The 25,000-nt window shown below is 36.4% G+C and overlaps 1 protein-coding gene across 3 annotated transcripts in view; it reads left to right on the top strand.

Annotated features, from left to right (window-relative positions):
* The window catches only part of LOC106867600 (voltage-dependent calcium channel subunit alpha-2/delta-3), a 669,388-nt gene that overhangs the window by 473,263 nt on the left and 171,125 nt on the right, over window positions 1–25,000 (top strand). For all 3 annotated transcript variants that reach the window (XM_089349471.1, XM_089349470.1, XM_089349472.1), the window contains 4 exons: window positions 9,174–9,233; window positions 16,623–16,806; window positions 16,897–17,028; window positions 19,336–19,399. In XM_089349471.1, coding sequence (XP_089205597.1) covers window positions 9,174–9,233; window positions 16,623–16,806; window positions 16,897–17,028; window positions 19,336–19,399 — 440 coding nt within the window. The remainder of the gene's footprint in view (window positions 1–9,173; window positions 9,234–16,622; window positions 16,807–16,896; window positions 17,029–19,335; window positions 19,400–25,000) is intronic.

Genomic DNA, 25,000 nt, shown 5'->3' with positions numbered 1-25,000 from the left:
TATTAACTGAAAGAATACCCAATATACTTAAGTAGATTATCATTTATTTAATACATTTAAGTTGACAAATTATTTTTACAATAAAAAGGTTGACGCTGAGTTTAAAATTTTGCTGGACAATCTGCTGAATTTAATCAGTGGCAAAATTCTGAAATTATAATTAATTTTTTTCCCTTCTAAATATATATTCTTTTATTCTTTTACTTGTTTCAGTCATCTGAGTGTAGCCATGCTAGAGCCCCACCTTGAAGGATTTTAGTCAAACAAATCACCCCATGACTTCTTTTTAAAGACTAGTATCTATTCTATCTGTCTCTTTAGCTGAACTGCTGAGTTGCAGAGATGTAAACACACCAACACCAGTTGTCAAGCAATGATGGAGGGGGAGAAACACAAGGACACACACACATGCACACACAGATATATACGACAGGATTCTTTCAGTTTCCATCTACCAAATCCACTCACAAGTCTTTGGTTGACCCAAGGCAAAGACACTTGCCCAAAGTGCCACACAGTGGGACTGAACCCAGAACCATGTGATTGAGAAGCAAGCTTCTTTATTTCTTTTAAATTGCCATAAAGGCATTACACAGAGGGGGACACTACAACACATATGGGGACATATAACAATTAAAATAAAAATATGATGATATGAATGACACATGAAAAGGAACATGAAAAACATTAAAATAAAAATATTAAAATAATGATACGTGAATGATAATTTGAGAAATGAGAATATGAAAAGTGTGTTACTCACCCCACACTGAGTAACACCACACGCCACCTCTGAGTCCTGAGTCCTCTTTAGTCTTTGATCTAGTCTTTCCTTTTTCCCCATCAATGAGTGACAACACTCTCTCCTCCATGTATATGTAACCTTTTTCACTGGGAGAGGGGTCTTGTAAATTTTGTGGCGTCTGTTCTTTCTTCTTTGTTTTTTCTGTGGGGAGAGGGGGTCGGTGGGTTTGATGTCTGTATGGGGAGGGTGGGTCTGAGTGGTCTTGGGTGGGGTGGAGTTGGTCTGGGGTCCCATATCACACTGATTGTTCTTCCTCTTCTTTCTCTTTTCCCTTTTATTCTCTGTCACTGTCCATTCAGCCTCCTTGTTCCTTCCATCTATCTGTACTTCTTCCTTTTTCTCCTCCGTCTCCAACATACATTTTTCAGTGTCTTCCTTCTCTTCTTATTAATTTTCTGCAGTTCCATATATGCTATAAAATTTCACATCATTCTGCTACTTTGTAATAAATACTGTTGTGGTCTTCTGCATTATTCTGAAGTTTTAGTGTCTCAAAGCAGCTATAGAAGTCTGTAGGAATCTCAGGAAGCATAACAGCATTATATTTCCTGTTTCTCTCCATAATATTCAGTTTCTAGTTTTAATTTGCTATAAGCAATTAAGTAGGTTCGTTATTCTTATTGATATTTATGTTTTAATTTAAAACCTATATGATAATCTTAAAGAAACAATTAAGCTAATTTGTATTTATATACAAAGTTTTTGTATCTTATAGCATTTGTGACATTCCTATCATATCAATCCTAACAAAGAAATGATAAATTTAATTATTTTATGAATATAAATTAAAGTAGGATAGTTTGTTTGTTTGTTTGTTTTTGTTTTGTTTTTTTCTCCAAGGCTGAGTAAGCAATGTAGCTTGCATTTAAAGTTAAATGTAACTAAGAAAGCAGGCTTGTCATATGATTGCCTCAACAGACAACCAGTAGTTAAGTACACATTTTGATTGAATGTGCTGATTTCAAATGTAAAATTTCATCCTATGGAAATGATGTGTATTATCTTGTATATAGAGAACGAAGTCTTTAATAGTTCTCATGATAAATTCTGTGACCTTCTCAACTTTTTCTTCATCATTGCTCTAATGTCTTCAGCTTCAATATTTCCTTTACCATCAGCTATGCCAATAATATAGTAAAATTTGTTGACAACTTGGTACAATTTCCCATTACCTAAAACCTTGTCAAACCTATCCCTAGGCTAGCAATACAATAGCTGTTGTTCTAGCAATCTAGCAAGTAACAGAATCTGTATGAAAGACACGAAGATAATGCACTTTTATGTCAGTTTGGTCATTAAATTATCATCAATAGTACACAATATTGGGTATTTTGCATGTGAAAGTGAGAATAACCATACTAATATTTACATAAGTTTCCATGTTTTTTTATTATCTGGAACATTTGCATTTCTATATGCACAACAACAACTATTTGAATAAAGCAACATACATAGAATAGTAAATCTGATAGTTAAAAGTCTTCATAGTATAAAATATTTTAGTTATATGAAAATTGTTCATGATTATCAATGACAAAGTAGAAAGAGGGAGAACATCTTATCACTAAAATGACAAATAGAGTTCTGTGTAACACCTGAGGTTGTTCTGTTGGAGAGTTTAAGATCCAGCTTTTATAACATTGAGTCGAAACTTCTAGAACTTTTATCAGAACTATTTGGTTGGAAATTTCACAAAAACTGTGTTCAAGTATACTGCTATTTGGTTACCCACCAGCTAATCTGATTGGTTGAATCATGTTCTCATAGGTATTTATGCATTTATGATGACAGTTAATTTCTCATAACCAGTCTAACTTTTTATGGCAATGCAGTTAGGCTGTGGTCCCAAACTGGGGAATCTGAGCAAAATGGCTTGAAACTTGGCTGAAGCCTCACTACATATCCAACTAAAATTATCTGCAACCAAATATTCTTTAAAATCTCACACAATGGCAATCTCTCCACTTCTAGAACTGTAAAAATATTTGTGACTATGGAACCACAATCATATATCTAGATCTTGTGTCAAAACTAGACATAAATTTCTTATCTCTCATGACTTGCTGCCATGGCATATGTGCCAAAATTCTAAACACAGCAAAAAGAAATTCCCTACTGGCAGGAGACCAAAGTGTATAGACTGAGAATTCATCGAGTTCAGAATAATGAGGAGAGGAAAAGTTAAGAGTAAATATGAATATTGACAAAAAGAAAAAAGAAAAAGACATTAACACATTTTGCTAAATATCTAGCTTTAAATTAAATGGTCTGTTGAAAAAAAAACAGAAAGCATATTTCACTATGAAAATAAAATTTATAATTTAACAACAAAACATTTTGGTTTCTGTAACAAAATGGTTGACACTGGAAAAAAATTTTTAACACTCAACAAAAATAAACACTGAAAAGAAAAAAATCAAGGTAAATACAGCATCTAATTTTATATTTTCTTCAGATTATAACTTTACTTCTAAACTTTTCCAAAGTTTCCTCACAGAAAAATTATCATATTCCTATATTTCTCTCTTCTCTGTGTTCATCAAGTCCAATGCTAAAATTATATATTTGTATAAAATAGTGATTTAAAATTTAGGCACAAGGCCAACAATCCTGAGGAGAGGGGTAAGTTAATTACATCGGCTGCAGTGCTCAACTGGTATTTTGTCTTTCATCCTTAAAAGGATGAAAGGCAAAGTTGACCTCAGCAAAATTTGAACTCAGAACATCAAGACAGATGAAATGCCACTGAGCATTTTGCCCAGCATGCTGACGATTCTGCCATCTCATTACTTTGATTGTATAAATATCAATTTAGAAAAATGATGATTATAAAATTAAGATCTTGTTTTAAATTTTTTGGAAATTGCCCAATAGAAGTTTGAAAAATTTAACTACTGTTCTTTTAACCCATTAAATCCCAGAGTACTTAAATTTCTGAGTATTACTTTTCAATTTTTACAGATGATTGAAAATAGGTTAAAATGAAAAAAAAAATTATTAAAACTCCTTTACTTCAGGTAGAAATGGAAATACTCATTGTCCTATAAATAGGACACTGAGACCAGGGATAATCTTAATAATGGAATACTGAAAAATTAGTGTCCAATTATGTCAGTCTTTTTCATGAGAAAATCACACATTGTCACTTCATTTAACTCTTTTGATACCAGCCTGTCTACAATCTAAACTTCTTGTTTAAAAGTGATCTATATTCAACCTCCCATCAAAATTCCATATTAATTAATATTTCAAACTCCAAATTAACAATGACAAAATAATTTTCCTAAATTATCTTTTTTTTTTCTTTTATTTATTTCAATCATTAGAATGTGGCCATGCTGGGACTTTGCCTTGAAGAATTTTAATCAAATAAATCAACCCAGAACTTTTCTTTTTTTAAGTCTGGTACTCTTACTCTATTTGTCCTTTTTGCTGAACTGCTAAGTTACAGGGATGTAACCACACCAACACCAGTTGTCAAATAGTGGTGGGGACAAACACAGACACAAAGACATACACACATAGACATATGTATTTACACAATGGGCTTTCAGTTTCTGGCTACCAAATCATCTCACAAGGCTATAATAGAAGACACTCGCCCAAGATGTCACACAGTGGGACTGAACCCAGAGCCATGTGATTGGGAAACAAACTTCTTACCACACAGCCACATACTCATTATTCTAAAATAAATTGTTATAACAAAGTCAATATATTTCAACATAAATATGGTAACAAAAAGTAATCATCTTCGACTCAACAAATTGTTTACCAAGGCAATTTGACAGCCATGAAACTGAAATGCTGACTGTTTATAATTTCTCCATATATCTCTTATTACTAGACCTTTCTGTTGTATCCAATACAGTGGATGATGGTATTTTGGGGGAAGATTTACTGTTTGAGTATCTCTGAAATTTCTCTACAATGATTCACTTCTTGTTCTACATAAAAAGTCATCTTATTTTATATGAAATGCCTTATGAATAAAAAAAAGCTATCCTAAGGCAGCAGTAACATATTTAATAGGATCAGAGTATGTCAAGGCTCCTTAATTGACTCTGTTTTATTCTACATATATTTTTTTCATCTTACTACTCACATTAACAGCATTGATGGTTGGTGTCCAACTTTTCTCTTCAATATAATACACTCAGAGTATATATCTACAAGCCATTATAAACAACGTCAACAAATGGATCACTCTCTTAAACTAAGCACTACAATGATAGCAACCACAATAGTTTTTTTTTTCTCTCTCTCTCTCTCTCTCTTTTAATAATCATGGCAAATTCATTATTTTTGACATTCAGCTCAATGACTGCAGCCTCTTAAGAGGCAAAAGAAAACTCTTAGTGTGAAATTAGATAAGTAACATGACTTTCAATGAAAAGATGCACCAATGCATCAGTCACTCTCTCTTTACTCGAGAAATATCAGGAAATTCCATAATATTGATCCAACTAAAGTTCACATCAATTTCATCATGATTTCAAAAATTGAATATCATAATTTCCTCTTCTTCACATCATGCTAAGAATGCTGGGTAATGCAAAAATTTCAAAACTATTTTTCTTGCACTGCTGATAAGCTTCATTTTAATAAAACTATATCTTCTCTATTGGCCAGCTTATATTGGTTACTCATGAAAGGACTTGTTATCATCATCATCATCATTATCATCTTCATCTTGGCATAGATTGGACATTTTAATAGGATCCAATGAATCAGAGGATCACATCTTGCTCTAGTGTCACAGTTTTGGCATAATTTCCATAGGTGGTTGCCCTTCCTAACACCAGCCACTTTATAATGTATACTGGGTGATTTTTTTTCATGGCCCACCACTAATGAGGTGACTTTGCTACTTGCAAGACTAAAGAGACTCCTCAACTGAAAGGGAGGTTAGGACATAAGGTGATTGCTTTCAGTAAGGTGTTGAGAGGTTAAAGCATGGTGGGGAAAAAACACCAAAAGGTTTACGTTTTATGAAGAAGATTCATGTCTGCCTTGTATTTTACATGGGTGGGTGGAAAAAGCTGGAGTGGGACTCAAACAGAGGTAAATAAGGTGATGAGAGGTGCCAGAATGTATTCTTGTAGTAATATGTCTGAGATATATATAAAGCAGCGAGCTGGCATATTTATTACTGTGCTGAGCAAAATGCTTAGCAGCATTTCATCTGTCTTAATGTTCTGATTTCAAATTCTGATGAGGTCAACTTTGCCTTTTATCCTTTTAGGATTGATAAAATAAGTACCAGTTGAGCACTGGGGTCAAAGTAATTAATACACAAAAATTGCTGGACTTGTACCAAAATTTGAAACTAATATGTCTAAGAGATATATAAAAAAGAGTGTGGATACAGAAGAATAAAGGAGGATTGCGGATAAAGTTGTAAGAATGTGATAGGAGAGTGATGTGGATATAGACATGAGGTGAAGGAGGTCAGATGTATATAGAGGGGATGAATGTAGTGAATGTCGAACAGGAGTAGAGGTGGAATATGAATGGTGGAGTGGGCATAAGAATAAGAGATGGATGCTGATTGGGAATAGAACAGAGGAGAGTGAGTGATTAACCTACCTCACAAATTAAAATATCAATTTAAGTATGAAAAATATTGCTTCATTTTTCTAGCAAACAATGATTGGAAGACTGGGAAATAGCAAAAATATCAGAACAACTTACAGTATTTATTCCAAATATATTCTTACTAGGATGGGTAGTTTGTCTAATCATTCCAGTATCAATGAAATAAGTACCAGCAAGGACCTTCATTATTCAATTGATAACGCTACCTCCCTACAGAAATCAATATCTAATTCTTAAGTCTTCTCGTCTTTATTTATGTATTTATTTATTTATTTATTCATTGTCATCATCATCGTCATCATCATCACCACCACCACCACCATCATCCCATCATCATCATTATCATCATCATTATATTACCATTTTCATTTTAGCTTTTTGTTTAATCTTGCCCTTTAACTATAACTTTACTTTTTCTATCAGTTCTGATCTTTTCTTCGCCCTGATACACATTATTGCCATAGACTCTCTTAGATTTCACCTTTCCTTTATCTAAGATCTGTTTCTTTTCTTTCTTTCTTTTTTTTTTTTTTTTTTGTTTTCTTTGTAAAGATTTACTTATGTCTTCTTTTTTCCATTGTGAAAAACATAATAATAATTACTTTGAAGCTGAGATTTTCATGATACTAACTAAAGTTGTAACTCATTGTTCAAAGAAGCTCTGGGATACTCAAAGAAACAGTTAGCAACAAAATAATTGAAGTTTTATGTTATATATTCCTGAGAATTCTTTGACAAAAGAAAATATTAATGTTTTAAAAGAAATATGATGGCAGCACAATTTACATTGTGTTAATGGTATCTTTGATATATATACATTTCCATAAAAATAGAAAATTAGGCCAAATAATGTAACCACCCAGTAGACTGCTGTACGTGCTGAAATAAATATCCCTTTGATGTTACATGTGTATCTTTTTTAATTAAGTAGCTTCATTATGAATACACATAAACATCCAGGTGTTTGTCTCTTTAGGAAATAGCTCTGACTCTTTCGTTCTTGCACATATAAATACAGTCAACTTTCCAGTTATATATTTTAGAAAAAAACACGTATTAACCAGAGACTTTGTGTTGTGTTTGTATTCTATATAAACAGGAACATTCTTTATCTTTGTTCATAAATGTTTTATCTCGGTACAAAGTATATTTCTGTATTTTTACATCTTTAGTCAGTATATGGACAAGAAAATAAAGTAACTGAACCATAGATTATTAAGCTTAATAGATATTGCCTTTGTACAATCCACATACTCACACTTTCTCTACTGGTAAAAGAATTCATTATTATAAACCCTAGAATCTATCCTTATCAAGAAATGTTTTCTGTATGCTTATCATTATTGCTGTACCCACATTAACCCTACGTTGCATCACTAATTATATCTAAACCCAATCATTCATATCTATATTGTCCTTTAAAAATGTGTGTGCAAACACATTAACATTTTTTTAAATTTTTCTAAATCTTATGCTCCTATTTCAATGTGCTTTTACAAAAAACAGATGCTGTTTGGTCCTAGGTCAACCTTCAACCAGCAAAGGCATTCAAGCTATGACCATCTCATCATTTTTCTGGGATCTAAGTACATTGGACTACATTATCCAATGTGTGTGTGTTTTTAAGACAATAATATATTGTGATTTGAGAGAGATTTTAACTAGCATCTCTAGCAGGTCAAGCAACCTCATAGAGGTTTATTTGCTTAAAAAAAAACCGTTGTCATTGTTTAGCACGAAATCTGCCTTGTGATGACAAAAAGGTGTTCTAACCATGACAATGCTCTCTCATATATGTAAGACTGTTATCTAGGTTATTTCATTTTTTTTAAGACAATAGGGTATGATTTAAGAGATTGAGCTGCTATTTAGAGCAGTTTGGGTGTGCAGAGAAACTTCCAGTTACATGAATATTATCAGTGTATATCATCATCATCATTATCATCATATGTCTGCCTTCCATACTGGTATGGGTTGGACGGTTTGACAGGACCTGGTAAGTCTGCAGACTGTACCAAGCTTCACTGTCTGCTTTCACATGGTTTTATGACTGGAGCCCCTTCTTAATGCCAACCACTTTACAGAGTGGATCAGATACTTTTTATGTGGCACCAGCACCAGCAATGTGTGTGGGGGGTGGGGCTCACAGAGGCGAGGTGGTTGATTTCCTTTCAAGCATTGGGTCCAATGGAGGCAAAGTGGCCAAGCTCTTTTCAAGAGTTGGGCCTCACAGAGGCAATGACCAAAACCTTTGGCTTTATGTCATGCTTGAGAAGAAAACCCATCAAGCTGAGCAAATCACAGTCATGGCAGATACCAGTGTCACACAAATAGCACCTGTACTGGTGGCACATAAAAGCACCTGTTACACTCTCAGAGTGGTTGGTGTTAGGAAGGACATCCAGCTGTGGAAAACCATGCCAAATCAAACTGAAACCTGGCGCGACCTTCCAGCATGTTAGCCCAGTCATACTGCCCAGCATAGACAACGGCCATTAAGTGTTGATGATGATGATGATATATATGTATAACAAGAAAATTCTTCGTGGGGAGGCCTTCCTAATGTGTTACTTCATCTGATAAAACCTTTAATTCTTTACTGTGTACCATAAAATAAAAATAAAAAGAAAACACATTACTATATCATTGTTAACAGTCAAAACACTCTTCTTTTTACAAATATATAGGAATTTTTTTCAAAAGTATTGTTATTGTTTTTTTTAATCTTTTCTAATTTTTTTTTTTTTTTTTTTTTCTATTTTTGTTCCAGAAACTTGCTTCAGCAGCAGAAGAAGCCTACAGAAATTATACAGTAGAAGTAAATCCACCGGTAATTTAATATCTGTTCATTGTTTTCTGATTACTTTTCACTGTTAACTTTTAATCTGATAGTGGCACTCTATGATGATGAGTTCTCAGAGTATCTATTAAAGAATATATTTGATTTAGATATTTCTACATTAAAAAAAAAATGTTCTATTTGAATGAAGAAACAAAACGAACAACCTTTTGACAAATAATGTCTCACCTTGTTTACAAAAACTTTGTAAGATTTATATAAAATTATAAGCAGTGTCAATATATTTTGATATAAGGTGTTATAAATGGTTTCTTTTGCTTTTGTTACAAATATAATATGAATCTAGCTCCTATGTTTGCCACAGGATTTGGATTTTCAAAATGGAAATGGAAAGATAAATTCTATAAATCTGTGACTTAGCAGTTTCCCTTTTTAACCCTTGTAATACCAATCTGTTTGAGACTGCCTGTGGTTGCTAGCAGTCAATCAGGACTATGAGTGTTTCAACTTGCCATAAGATTAACATCGACAATTTATATGTATATATGTTTGTGCATGTTTGTTTATGTATATGTAAGTATATATATATATATATATATATATATATATATATATATATATATATATATATATATATATATATATATATATATATATATATATATATATATATATATAATAGTGACAGAAGCAGTATTAATACTAGAAGGTATTAATACTACTTCTCAAGGTAAACAATGCAGTAATCTGTGTTCTAGCACAACCTCCATGTTAAGCTGAAGATCAAGATTACCTTTTGATACATATATCATCATATATATACATATATATATATATATATATACATGCACACACACATGCATGCACACATACACACACATGCACACATAGCAAAACGAAAATGGAATTTTTTTTGTATTACTTATTCACCATTACACATCTTTCATTTGCTAGTAGAAATTATAAAGTTTTACATATTAGATAGACATGTAAGGAATATCTCTATCATTCCCAATTTTAATATGTATTTTGACTAATGATTGTTTCTAAATAAGAATGAGGTGGAAGTTCAGAGAACTATTACCTCTGTTGGCCACAAAAAAGACTCTCTCTCAGAGTGAAAAGTAGACTGTATGAAGTTTGTGTGCAAATTGCTATACTCCATGGGCTCTGAATGCAGAAGACATGTGTAGACTGGAGAGGAATGAAGGTAGTATGCTCTGTTGGATGTGCAAATGTGTTGAGAGGAAGTTGCGCATAAGAGGAATTAAATGCAGCATGCAAGAGAGAAGATTACATTAGTTTGGACATGTGATGAAGACAGCTGTATAAAGAAGTGCCATTCACTGAAAGTGGATGGTACCTGTGGAAGAGGGAGACTCAGAGGGACATGGGATGAAGTGGTGAAGACTAATCTCAGGATGTTAGGCCTTGTGGCGAAAATGACAATGGACCGAGATATCTGGTGATATGAGGTTCTTGAAAAAACCCACCCGTGTCAGTGAAACTGTGTTCTAGTAACGCTGTATGTTCCACCCACTTGTAACAAACTTTTCCTACACCCTACACCAACAAACTAAGTCTCTTCTCTTCCTCATATTTCCTCTTTCATGTACTATGTTTATCTCTCACTCCCCAATCCTATCTATTCGGCCCTGCTCATTGTATCATCGCTATTCAGTAGTCCCCCATCCCCTCTATATACCCAGGTTTTCACCAGCCACTACATTCCTGACTCCCACTCTCTACTCATGCTTCTTTGGCAATACCCTGCCACTTATATTATGACCTCTGTACCTTGAGCGTATGCCCTGACACTTGCCACCATCTCTTTTTCCGTATGATAGTGGTACTTATTTATAGCTATTACAACATGATGTCAAAACAGAAGGAAACAAACATACCCTTCACATACTTATATATACACACACATGCACAAACACACTGCTTTCAACCTTCATCTACCAAATCCACTCACAAGGCTTTGATCAGCTTTGGGCTATAGTAGAAGCCACTTGTGCAAGTTGCCACACAATGGTGCTAAATCCCAAACCCCATGATTTGATAAGCAAGCTTCTTAATCACACAGATTTAATAAGATTTGCTTGGCTATTTCTAATGTCTTTTCATGGCAGCTATACATATATCACATCAATAAATTTGCATCAGGAATTCTAGGACTGTTGATTTTCAAGTTCAGAATATATTTCAGCCTTGTGAAGTCATGTGACTTAATAGTTAGGGTATGTGGCTCACAATCATTAGGTCGTGAATTTGATTCCTGGTGGCATGTTGTATCCTTGAGAAAGACACTTTATTTCACATTGCTCCAGTCCACCCAGCTGGCAAAGATGAGTCGTACCTGTAATTCAAAGGGCCACCCTCTTCACATTCTGTGTTACACCAAATCTCCCTGAGAACTACATAAAGGGTATGTATGCTTGTGGAGTGCTCATCTACTCGCACGTTAATTCCATGAGCAGGTTGTTCTGTTGATTAGATCAACTGCAAAACTTGTCATCATAACTGACAGAGGGCCAATGTATTTCAGCCATAAAATGTTGCTGACTTTATGCAATGCACAAGTCCAAATTATCCTGGAGTACTCCTCTCACTTTTAGTGTGAATCATTTTTATTCTTTTTAATTTTCTTTTTTATGCTACCAAAGATACACAGCTTCATTCATCAACACTTTTAAACTACTCACATATTAGCAAGCTGTTGTCTGTCTCTGTCTTCTCTTAAAACTGTCTCTGCTCAGAAAATGACCAATTTTATACAACTTCTGCCTAAATATATACACTTCACTCATCATTCTTACATTTATTACTCATACTATACCTCATTCTCTACCCTTTACACAAAATATTTTTCCCAATCTTTCTCTTCGTAATTGCATTTTTTGCAACTCTATGCCTACATTTTCCTTTCAGCTACTAAATTACAAAAGTTTAAACCTAAGCATTAGCCATATCAATCCCCCATCCTCTATTCTAGGACTACTTGAAAAGCTTATGAGCACTGTTGCTTGTTTGTTTGTTTTTTCTTTTGTTTTTTTTGTTTTTTATTCTTCCATTCTAAATTTTTTTTAAATTGTAACTGCATAAATATAGTCCTAAAACCATAATAAATGGCAGATGAAAGGTAATTTCCAACATTTTTCTGAATAACTCTCTTTGATATTTTCAATCTAATGATAAAATGCACTTTGAGCTTAATATCATCATTAACATTTTAACATTTGTTTTTCCATGCTGATATGGGCTGGGAAAGGGATCTGCAATAGAGCACTCTACTAATAATCTCAATCTTTCATCATCTCTTCTGTAAAGCCCAGCATCCTCAGATCTGACTTCACCACCTTTTCCAATGGTTTTTTTGTTTCTATCTTTCTCTTGCCAAACTATATTGAGGTACAGAACACAGTACTTTTTCACTAGTACATATTCATTGTTCATATAACATTAACCCTTTAACATTCAGATTACTTTGTCAAACGTAATGCTTATTTATTCACATTGTTTTAAAATTGATTGTGCACTATCCTATAGCTTTGAGATTTTGGTAATGTGATTGTTTATTTTTAAAATGACATTGTAGGGTTGCTGTGAGAGGCCAGATTTGGCTGATCTGAAGATAAAATAAGTAGAATAATTTGGCCAGATATGACTAGTTTAAATACTAAAAAAGTTAAATACTCTGATTTTTGAGGACCTGTTTCTAACGATCATTGGGAAGATGTCATAGTCAAACAATTCATCCCCAAACGTCAGAGAAGGAACAATGAAGGGAAGAATGGAACCACATTGCAACCAATGTTGTAAAATAACATCTGATTGTTTGGTTGAAAAGTGAGAAGTGATATTTAAATAAATTTCAGTGTATTTCAACAAAGATCTTGCAAGATAAAAGTACCAGTGCATAATTCAATAATTTAAAACTATCAACAAAATGTCTGGAATTTGTTGAGTTTCTATGAACATCTGTAGTACTAGTATCTGCTAACTTAAAAGTTTTATCAGTTCTCCAGTAGCCAAGATTATTTTCCTCTTTGAACCCATCACACACACACACACACACACACACACACACACAAACATATTCTGGTACACATTTGAAGCAAATGTTACCCATATGACTAGCCAGCTTTCACTCACCAACAATAGCCTACACCTCATTGATGTATATTTTTCTTCTGTCTTTTACACTGCTATTTATAAAGGTTTTGCTGCAAGTTCATCACAGGCAATTATACTGCAGTAAATATATCTCCTATAATTTTATTGCTTGGTAATTTCATCACAAAATAATTAAATCAAGAGCCATTATGTAAATTCGTCATCAGGCTAATTGTATCATTGGTAAAAAATCATCAGTGTGCTTTATCTGTTGAGTAAATGCATTGTTAAGAATTATCTAAAGTTTTATCCATAGACAAAATACATCACATTTCATTAACAAGGAAAATGAAAAAAAATCAATGACAAAACATTCATCTTATGATCTGGAAAATTGTAGAAATGTTAAAAAAGGAACAATGAGGAAATGAAATAATAATCAATGTATTGTTGCAGAAAATCTACACAGCGAAATATATATTACACATATTTTTTTTTTCTCTCCTTGTTTCTTTCTGTGTTCCTTTCTGTGGAAGAGCGTAGGCTCGAAACGTTAAAGACTTTTTCAATTCCTGAGCGTTATACTAATACATCCATTTGTTTTCTACATCACCTGTCTTCGTCTTTTGTCTTTTTGTGAATTCTCCCTATATATATATTTATATATATATATATATATATATATATATATATATATATATATATAGTGCAGCAAGAATTCAATGCAACATCAATGAAGTGACAAACTGTTGGATTATTTAACATGTTTTTTTGCCATATTTCTATTCAAACACACTACCATTATTTTAATATTTTAAAATAACGAAGTGTTTAGTAAAATAACTTTGTTATTATTAACCCGTTTTTTGGAACATAAATTAACATGAAATTTTGATGGAAGGTTTTAAATTAGATTAGTTTAATACAAAATGTTCATGTCATAGACACAATTATAATCTCAGGTAAGTTGATATCAAAAGGGTTAAGAGGCATTGCTCAAAATTTCACTTTTTAAAATGTTTCTTTCCTCCTCGAATTTGAAATAGTTATGCCTTTTACTGCATCACAATCATATATATGCACACACACACACACACACACACACACACACACACACACACACACACACACACACACACACACACACACATGCACCCACATACATAAAATTAACTTAGATATTTTTTATGTATATTTTGAGTAAATTTCCAATAGATATTCTTTGAATTTCCTTCATATTGTTAACCATATGCAGGAGTGGCTGTATGGTAAGTAGCTTGCTTACCAACCACATGGTTCTGGGTTCAGTCCCACTGCATGGCACCTTGGGCAAGTGTCTTCTACTATAGCGTTGGGCCAACCAAAGCCTTGTGAGTGGATTTGGTAGATGGAAACTGAAAGAAGCCCATCATATATATTGCTTGACAACCGATGCTGGTGTGTTTACGTCCCCGTAACTTAGTGGTTCGGCAAAAGAGACCGATAGAATAAGTACTAGGCTTCCAAAGAATAAGTCCTGAGGTCGATTTGCTCGACTAAAGGCGGTGCTCCAGCATGGCCGCAGTCAAATGACTGAAACAAGTAAAAGAGTATATGTGATGTATTTATTCTGCAAATAAAACTTGAAAATAAACTTTAGCTACATATTTACACTACAAATAAAAAAACTCTGATGATGAATTTACCAACACCAAATTTAGCATAAGAATGAATTTACCATTCACATATGGGTTTGTGGTGTGACTACCTTGCAATGAAATCACTATTTGATGAAATTACATGCGATACATTTGCCATGGTTAAATTACAGGTAATATATTTACTGTAGAAATAGTTATAGGTGACGTGTTTACCATCATATAATTACCATGTGGAATTTACCAGATGCCATTATAAAGACCTTTGCTGTTCAAGTTAACAGGCTGCATGCTTCCTCCACTAAACTCATTTCATGCCCCCACCTACTTTTTCCCTTTCTTTTCATATCATATTTCCTTTCGGTGTTTATACTTTCATCCTTAGATCTGCATTTATACAGTGCAGTCGACTTATGGCTTTCCCTTCAGTCACTAACATGCTAAAGTCAAATTACATTAATGTCACCGACTTTTTTGCTTTATCATAGTAAAGGAAGGGAAAACTGAATTTGTTATGATTATTTCTTTTCCTCTTTGCATTAATAAATAGAATTTCCTTGAATGGATTTGATAAATTCTAGCATGGCCATCACTGTGCGGTTGAAAAGCTTACATCACAATCATATATACGCACACACACACACATGTACATGCACACACACACACACACACACACACACAAGCATATTTTATAAGAGAATGATTTCATCTAAATCATGGTTCTCAACTATTTTTTGCTTATAGACTCCTTGTGATTCCTATTTTACTCTACTGGACACCACGGATCCTACCTAAGCTTCCAACCTATGGCAGCATGGAAAGCTAACATAGAAATGATAATGATGATGATTGTGTGTGTGTGTGTGTGTGTGTGTGTGTGTTTGGCAATGCAAATAATCTACAAGAAAGATAAAAGTCAAAACATGAGTGTATATATTTTATTAATATTTAGCAGAAGTAACAGAGTGACTCGAGGGCTGAGAGTTTTGTGGGTTAATTTGCTAAGTGCTGACACACTTTACAGAGTACACTGGGTGCTTTTTATGTGGTACCAGCACCAGTTAAGTCTGCTTTGGTATGGTTTCATGGCTGTATGCCCTTCCTAACTTGGCCCTTGAGTCAAAGCACTTGGCCCTTGAGTCACTCTGTTACTTCTGCTAAATATTAATAATATAACTATAGGAGTGGCTGTGTGGTAAGTAGCTTGCTTACCAACCACATGGTTCTGGGTTCAGTCCCACTGCGTGGCATCTTGAGCAAGTGTCTTCTACTATAGTCTTGGGCCGACCAAAGCCTTGTGAGTAGATTTGGTAGATGGAAACTGAAAGAAGTCCGTCATATATATGTATATATATATGTGTAAGTTTGTTTGTCTGTGTTTGACCCCCTAGCATTGCTTGACAGACGATGCTGGTGTGTTTATGTCCCCATCACTTAGCGGTTCGGCAAAAGAGACCAATAGAATAAGTAGTAGGCTTACAAAGAATAAGTGCCAGGGTCGATTTGCTTGACTAAAGGCGGTGCTCCAGCATGGCCACAGTCAAATGACTGAAACAAGTAAAAGAGTAAAAGGGGTATCACTACCTTAATTACCTCTTTTCTTCATTTCTCCTCCATTTTCATTTCCCATTGTGTTTTTGTTTTCTTTTTTTTTTTTTTCTAGGTAGATTATTTAAATGCCAAACTACTCATTACTGATGATGATTTACGAGCCATGGGAGGAGACGCACAAATATTGATGGAGAACTTCCAGTATTTACGTGTTGAGAGACGACAAGAGTACGGCACAACTTCTGTTAATCTCAATTTAAGCACAGTCCATGTAGCCACCTATGTGTACCACAAAAGTAAGCTATCCTCCTTCCTTTCAACCATTTCTGAAATTGTTAAGCATCTTTTGGTGTCATTGCTATTAACATGCAGTTCTTTTCTTTCAGCCCTCGATGTTCTCAATGGAGTACAGTGGACTCGTGCCTTAGACAAGGTCTTTAAGGAAAATAAAGACAATGACTCAAATTTATCTTGGCAATACTTTGGTAGTGCTGTAGGCTTCATGAGAGTTTATCCCGGTAAGTATAACCACATCATCATCATCATCATCATCATCGTTTAACGTCCGCTTTCCATGCTAGCATGGGTTGGACGATTTGACTGAGGACTGGTGAAACCGGATGGCAACACCAGGCTCCAATCTAATTTGGCAGAGTTTCTACAGCTGGATGCCCTTCCTAACGCCAATGCCCTTCCTAACGCCAAATATTAAAAAAAAATTTCCCTTCCTCAGTTCTTTCAATTTCTTTGTTTTTTTTGCCTTTTTCCATTATGTTTGATTCTTTTTTTAATGTTTGCTGACATTTTCCACCCACCATTCTCTCTTTCCTTTATGATCAAGCTTATTTTCACCTGTATTCTTGCATATGAACAGACATACAGGTATGCCTGCATGTACACACACACACACAAACACAGGTGCATACACATACATACACACACACACTTTCTCTGTCTCTTTTGTAAAATTATAGTATACATCTTTCTCTGATGGTTCTTAATCATCATCTATATGTTGATGCTGATACTGAGGGTGCTGGATGGTGTTGGCAGCTGCAGTTATCTCTACATTATGTATATTATGTATATAGAACCGGGACTAAAAAAAACCTTTGAGCTGGTGCTCCAGTATGGCTACTGGCAAATGACTGAAGCAAGTCAAAGAGTAAAAGAAAAATGGTTACAAAAATCTTCCAATTCTTTTGGAAACATTTTTTTCAAGCTCAGAATTGTCAACACATGAAACAAACTATAGTCATGTTAGTTGTTAACTGCCAGGGCACTGCATCCTTCAAAAATTCCATGCTTTTCACAGTTTACCAACATCAGTCCTCATGTACTTATGCACCCTTTCCTCTTTATGACTCTTTTGCTCTTCACTTTCCTATCCATTTGTATTTTATTATTTCCACAGCTAGCCACCTACACTTTTCTCTGCAAAATAGGGGTAGTTTATCCTGTTCAGGCTATATTATTAGCATTATTCTGCGATTGAGAATTTAAAATCACTTCTTTAACTTTCTAAAAGACATCTCAACGCTTCTAAAAGCAAACTTCGTTTGTTTATTTACGTTTGTCATAATTTGATTTTATTATTATTATTATTATTATTATTATTATTATTATTATTATTATTATTATTATTATTATTATTAAGGCGGCAAGCTGTCAGAATTGTTAGCATGCTGGGCGAAATGCTTAGCAGTATTTCATCTGCCGCTACAGTTTTAGTTCAAATTTCACCGAGGTCAACTTTGCCTTTCATCTTTTTGGGATCGATAACTTAAGTACCAGTGAAACACTGGGGTCGATGTAATTGACTCATTTCCTCCCCCAAATCACTGCCCTTGTGGCAAAGTTTGAAACCATTATTATTAAGGTGGTGAGCTAAAGCAGCAAGCTGAGAGAACCATTCGCAAGCCAGGTGAAATACTTAGCAGCATTTCATCTGTCTTTACATTCTGAGTTCAAATTCTGCCATGGTCAACTTTGCCTTTCATCCTTTCATGGTTGATAAAATAAGTACTAGTTGAATACTGGGGCTGATGTAATCAATTAACCCACTTCCCCAAAATTGCTGGCCTTGTCACAAAATTTGAAACCATTATTATTGTTATTATTATTAAGACAGCAAGATGGCAGAACCATTAACATGTTGGGTAAATGCTTAGTGACATTTCTTCAGACTCTTCACATTCGGATTTCAAATCTTGCTTCTGTTAACTTTACCTTTCATCATTCTGGGGTCAATAAAATAAAGTACCAATGAAGCACTTGTGTCCGTGTAATTGTCTAATCTTCTCCTCCTAAGATTACTGGCCTTGTGCCAAAATTTGAAACCATTATTATAATTTTTTTCTTCCTTTTGTTCCTTAAAAGATAAATATATCTAATTTTATCTCTCTGTCAGCTTCTTTCTCTCATTTTCTTTCTTTTCTCCTTTTCCTTCCCTTTTAAAATTGTGTTTACTTCTTGCTTTTACAGTGCCTTGTTCTTCCATCTTATTCATCCCATTGTAATTATTTTAATTTCAGTGTTTACATTTGTCAAGTTATTCTCAAGTGTTACAACTTAGGTTTTTTCCATTTGAATTGTTTTAAAAGTCGTCTACAAGTCTGACTCTAGTCATCAGTTAAAATACGTATGTTCTGCATTAGTTGTTTTGGCTTCACACAGCAATTAATTACGTGCAATTACAATTATAATATGAGAACTAATAGTTTGTAATAAAACAGTTATCTATGTATTTATCCACGGCTGTAACAGTTCAAAAAGTATCAGCATTTACATTCCTTTTTCTTTTCTATTTCCTTATTTCCTTACAGGGATAAAATGGCCAATAAATGATGAAGATCGTATTGATTTATATGATTGCCGTCTGCAGGGTTGGTAAGTAATGTTCAGAGTTATAATTTTGGAGTAGAAAACAGATAAAGTACTATGTTTCACTGTGGTGAGAAATATTTTTGACAATGAATATTACTGAGATTATGCATGTATGTATGTATTTATGTATGTATGTATGTATGTATGTATGTATGTATCTTTTCAAATGCAGAGTTGCTGCTAGAACAACAGAAATACTGGATAAATTACTTTTACAAGGCAGAAGAATTTGTCAACAACCAACCAAGGAACTCAAACCCATATCCTTCAAAGACTCCAGCTGAATACTTTGCCATTAGGCTAAACTGCCCACTCACACATATATATATATATATATATATATATATATATATATATATATATATATGCTCTGAAAGTGTAGCTGCTAGAATACGAATAGCCTGGGCAAAGTTCAGAGAGCTCCTACCTCTGCTGGTGACAAAGGGCCTTTTGCTCAAACTGTATGACACATTGTACGAACAGCCATGCTACATGGCAGTGAAACATGGGCCGTGATTGCTGAGGACATGCGTAAGCTTGCAAGGAATGAAGCCAGTATGCTCTGCTGGATGTGTAATGTCAATGTGCATACTCAGCAGAGTGTAAATGCCTTGAGAGAGAAGTTGGCCCTAAGAAGCATCAGATGTGGTGTGCAAGAGATACGACTGTGCTGGTATGGTCATGTGGTGAGAATGGATGAGGATAGCTGTGTGAAAAAGTGTCACACCCCAGCGGTTGAGGGAACCTGTGGAAGAAGTAGACCCAGGAAGACCTGGGATGAGGTGGTGAAGCATGACCTTCAAACATTAGGCCTCACCGAGGCAATGACTAGTGATTGAGACCTTTGGAAATATGCTGTGCTTGAAAAGACCCGGCAGGCTAAGTGAGACCAAAACCCATGGCCTATGTCAGTGGTGTAACCAGCCCACTTATGCATACCTTTCCTTCATTGGACACTAAACTCTGCTTGCGAAGACCTGTTGAGGCAAGCAAAATCAAAATCAAATTCGATGACAGCATCACATGACTGGCATCTGTGCTAGTGGAGCGCTAAGAGCACCATCCAAGCATGATTGTTGCCAAGGCTGCTGACTGGCTCCTGTGCCGGTGGCACGTAAAAAGCACCATTTGAGCGTGATCGTTACCAGCGTCGCCTTATTGGCACTTGTGCCAGTGGCATATGAAAAACAACATTTGAGCAAGGTCATTGCCAGTGCCACTAGACTGGCTCCTGTGCAGATGGCACGTAAAAAACACCATTTGAGCATGGCATTGCCAGTACTGCCTAACAGACCCTCATGCCAATGGTATGTAAAAGGACCCACTACACTTTCGGAGTGGTTGGCATTAGGAAGGGCATCCAGCTGTAGAAACTCTGCCATGTGGTTGGTAAGCAAGCTACTTACCACACAGCCACTCTTACGCCTATATATATATGTATATGTATAAGTATATATGAGTATTGGCCATTCCTATCCTTTATTTTTTTTCCAATTATCATCCATTTCTTATCAGGCATTCCCTTATTACTACGCCATGCCCTGCCCTTTCCGTGTAGATAAAGTTGGATATATGATTCCAGTACATTGAGAGTCTAGTAGATTGTCTGACATTAATTGACTTATGGCCATTACTGGAATACAGTTGACAACTCCCAATGGATATGATTCTAAATGGTTCAAAACTACATTCAACATATTGTCTTCCAAGTGTAACTAGGTCACCACTCATTTTATCCTGATCCTCTACTATTTTCTCAGCTATTCTCTAAAGTATAGTAAACTTGACAAGATATGCATGAATTTCTAAACTCTTTCTGCAGAAGATATGACAACAAAAACATTGTAAATAATTTGAGTTCCATTATTGATGTGAATATGTTAAGGCAGTGGTTGTATCATCTATGTTTGAAGTCTGTGCAGTTACCTGATGAAAATGGTTTCTTTCAAACAATACAACGTTCTCATTAATCAATTAAAGGAGTCACTTCAAACAGCCATAATGAATTGAAACCTGTACATCTTACTTACTAATTTATATATATATACATATATACTCTCAACGTCGGCACGCTGAAAGGTAGATCTGGTGAAATTGTTGAGATGCTTGAACGGAGATGCGTAGATATGTGCTGCATCCAGGAAGTAAGATGGAGAGGAGGTTCTGCAAGGTTCCTCACAGGCAAAGAACACAGGTACAAGATTTTCTGGGCAGGGAACACTGACGGGGTCGGGGGCGTAGGAATACTTCTAGCGGAGAAATGGGTGGATAAGGTAATCGAGGTCGTTAGAGTAAGTGACAGAGTACTTAAGATCAGACTAGTGCTTCATCATAGATTAGCTACTGTCATCTCAGCCTATGCACCTCAACCTGGGCTACCAGATGGTCTGAAAGACCAATTCTATGACACCCTCTTGCAAACTACCTCGTCGACGAGTGACAGGGACCTTCTCTTTGTGGCTGGAGACTTCAACGGTCATGTCGGACGTCGTGCTGGGGGCTTCCATGGCATACATGGAGGCTATGGCTTCGGTTCCCGCAACGAGGAGGGAACCAGACTGCTGGAGTTCTGTGATGCAACCAATCTTATAGTCTGCAATACCAACTTCAGGAAACCTGCCAGTCACCTAGTCACCTACCGCTCCGGCAGACACTCTAGCCAAATCGACTACATCCTCGCCAGAAATAGGGAAAGAGGGCGGCTTATAAATGCCAAAACCTACCCTGGCGAAGAATGTACCCCACAACATAGATTAGTAGTTAGCGACTTTGGGATCAAGGCAAAATGGGTGCCCAGAATTAGACAGGCTTGGAGAAGAAGGGTGTGGAAGCTTAAAGACCCTGCAAACGGACAGAGACTTAGAGACAAGTTACTTGAAGCATTTAACGAAATAGAAGGGGATATAGCATCATACAACGTGGAAGACAATTGGAGATTTCTGCGGGACAACCTGTTGAAAGCCACCGACCAGATTTGTGGGTGGTGTAAGGTCCCCTCCCAACCCAGAGTAACGTGGTGGTGGAACAAGGAGGTAGACAGGGCTATTAGACAAAAGAAACAAGCTTGGAAGGACTGGAAGAACGGTGGTAGCAGGGAATTGTACCAATGTGCCAGAAGGGAGGCTAGGCGACAGGTTTATTTAGCCAGAGGGGAAGCAGATAAGGAAAGATTTGCCAATGTTCTGCGCCGTGAGGACCAAAGACTCGAGGTATTTCGGGTTGCAAGACAGTGTAGGAGAGAGAATAGTGATGTTGTAGGAGAGAAATGTGTTCGCATGGATGATGGTACGCTTGCATTAAATGAGGATGCAAAGAAAGAGGTCTGGAGATGCCACTACGATAGATTGCTTAATAAAGAGAATGAATGGGAGAAAGAGAGCCTGCCTTATGTCGACCCAATAGAGGGACCAGCTATCCGAGTTGATAGTACCAGGGTAGATAAAGCAATTAAGAGTATGAAGACCGGGAAAGCCCCCGGCCCATCAGGAATCACTGCAGAGATGCTCAAAATATCTGGCAGTGTTGGCTATAGCCTAGTCACCCGTATTACGAACCAGGTGATACACGAAGGAGTCATACCCTATGACTGGTGTAGCAGCATCATAGTCAACTGCTACAAAGGTAAAGGGGACGCTTTAGATACAAATAATTACAGAGGCATCAAGCTGTTAGATCAGGTTATGAAAGTTACAGAGAGGGTCATAGCCCAACTAATTAGGGAGCGAATCAATTTAGATGAGATGCAGTTTGGGTTCGTGCCAGGTAAAAGCACTACTGATGCCTTATTTCTAGTGAGACAGTTGCAAGAGAAATACCTAGCCAAGGATAAACCTCTGTACCTGGCTTTCGTTGACATGGAGAAAGCCTTTGACAGGGTCCCCCGATCCCTTATCTGGTGGTCAATGAGGAAACTTGGGATAGAAGAATGGCTAGTGAGAGCTGTGCGAGCCATGTACAGAGATGCGGCCAGTAAGGTGAGGGTTGGAAATGAGTACAGCAATGAATTCCGGGTAGAGGTAGGGGTCCACCAAGGTTCCGTCCTCAGCCCCCTATTATTTACCATAGTCCTCCAGGCAATCACAGAGGAGTTCAAGACAGGTTGCCCCTGGGAGCTCCTCTATGCTGATGACCTTGCCCTAATTGCGGAGTCACTATCAGAACTAGAGGAGAAGTTTCAGGTGTGGAAGCAAGGTCTAGAATTGAAGGGCCTTAGAGTCAACCTAGCTAAAACCAAAATCCTAATAAGTAGGAAGGTAGATAAAACACAAACCCCTTCAGGTAGATGGCCCTGCTCAGTATGTAGAAAAGGAGTAGGTAGTAACTCTATAAGATGTACCCGGTGCAAGCTATGGACACATAAGAGGTGCAGCAACATCAAAGGCAGGTTAACTAGCAAGTTAGTTTTTGTTTGTGGCAGATGTTCAGGTGCAATAAAGACTGCAAACAAACAGGAAACAACTTCTATCTCATTCCAGGGTGAAAAACTAGAGGTAGTCGATAGCTTCCGCTATCTGGGCGACCAAGTTAGTAGTGGGGGTGGGTGCGCTGAAAGTGTAGCTGCTAGAATAAGAATAGCCTGGGCAAAGTTTAGAGAGCTCTTACCCCTGCTGGCGACAAAGGGACTCTCACTCAGAGTAAAAGGCAGACTGTATGACGCATGCGTACGAACAACCATGCTACATGGCAGTGAAACATGGGCTGTAACTGCTGAGGACATACGTAAGCTCGCAAGGAATGAAGCCAGTATGCTCCGTTGGATGTGTAATGTCAATGTGAATACCCGTCAGAGTGTAAGTATCTTGAGAGAAAAGCTGAACATTAGAAGCATCAGTTGTGGCGTGCAAGAGAGACGATTGCGCTGGTATGGACATGTGGTGAGAATGGAGGAGGATAGCTGCGTGAAAAAGTGCCACACCCTAACAGTTGAGGGAACCCGTGGAAGAGGTAGGCCCAGGAAGACCTGGGCTGAGGTGGTGAGGCAAGACCTTCGTACATTGGGCCTCACCGAGGCGATGACTACGGACCGAGACCTTTGGAAATGGGCTGTGCGTGAGAAGACCCGGCAAGCCAAGTAAGATCGTTGCCAGTGCCCCTGGACTGGTTCTTGTGCGGGTGGCACATGAGATGCACCATTTTGAGCGTGGCCGTTGCCAGTACCGCCTGACTGGCTCCTGTAGGATTTTCGAGCGAGATCGTTGCCAGTGCCCCTGGACTGGCTTGTGCGGGTGGCACATAAAAGACACCATTTCGAGCGTGGCCGTTTTCGTGCGGGTGACACGTAAAAGCACCCACTACACTCTCTGAGTGGTTGGCGTTAGGAAGGGCATCCAGCTGTAGAAACTCTGCCAAATCAGACTGGAGCCTGGTGTTGCCATCCGGTTTCACCAGTCCTCAGTCAAATCGTCCAACCCATGCTAGCATGGAAAGCGGACGTTAAACGATGATGATGATGATGATGATATACATATACATACATACATGCATACTTATATATATATATATATATATATATATATATATATATATATATATATATATATAGATAGATAGATAGATAGATAGATAGATAGATAGATAGATATATTAGAAAAAATAATAAGGTAC

The sequence above is a fragment of the Octopus bimaculoides genome, chromosome 3 (genome assembly GCF_046866305.1).
Source record: "Octopus bimaculoides isolate indiv1 chromosome 3, ASM4686630v1, whole genome shotgun sequence".
Taxonomy (NCBI): domain Eukaryota; kingdom Metazoa; phylum Mollusca; class Cephalopoda; order Octopoda; family Octopodidae; genus Octopus; species Octopus bimaculoides.
Note: the sequence above shows the minus strand (reverse complement) of the source record. Positions and strands in the feature narration are given on the sequence as shown.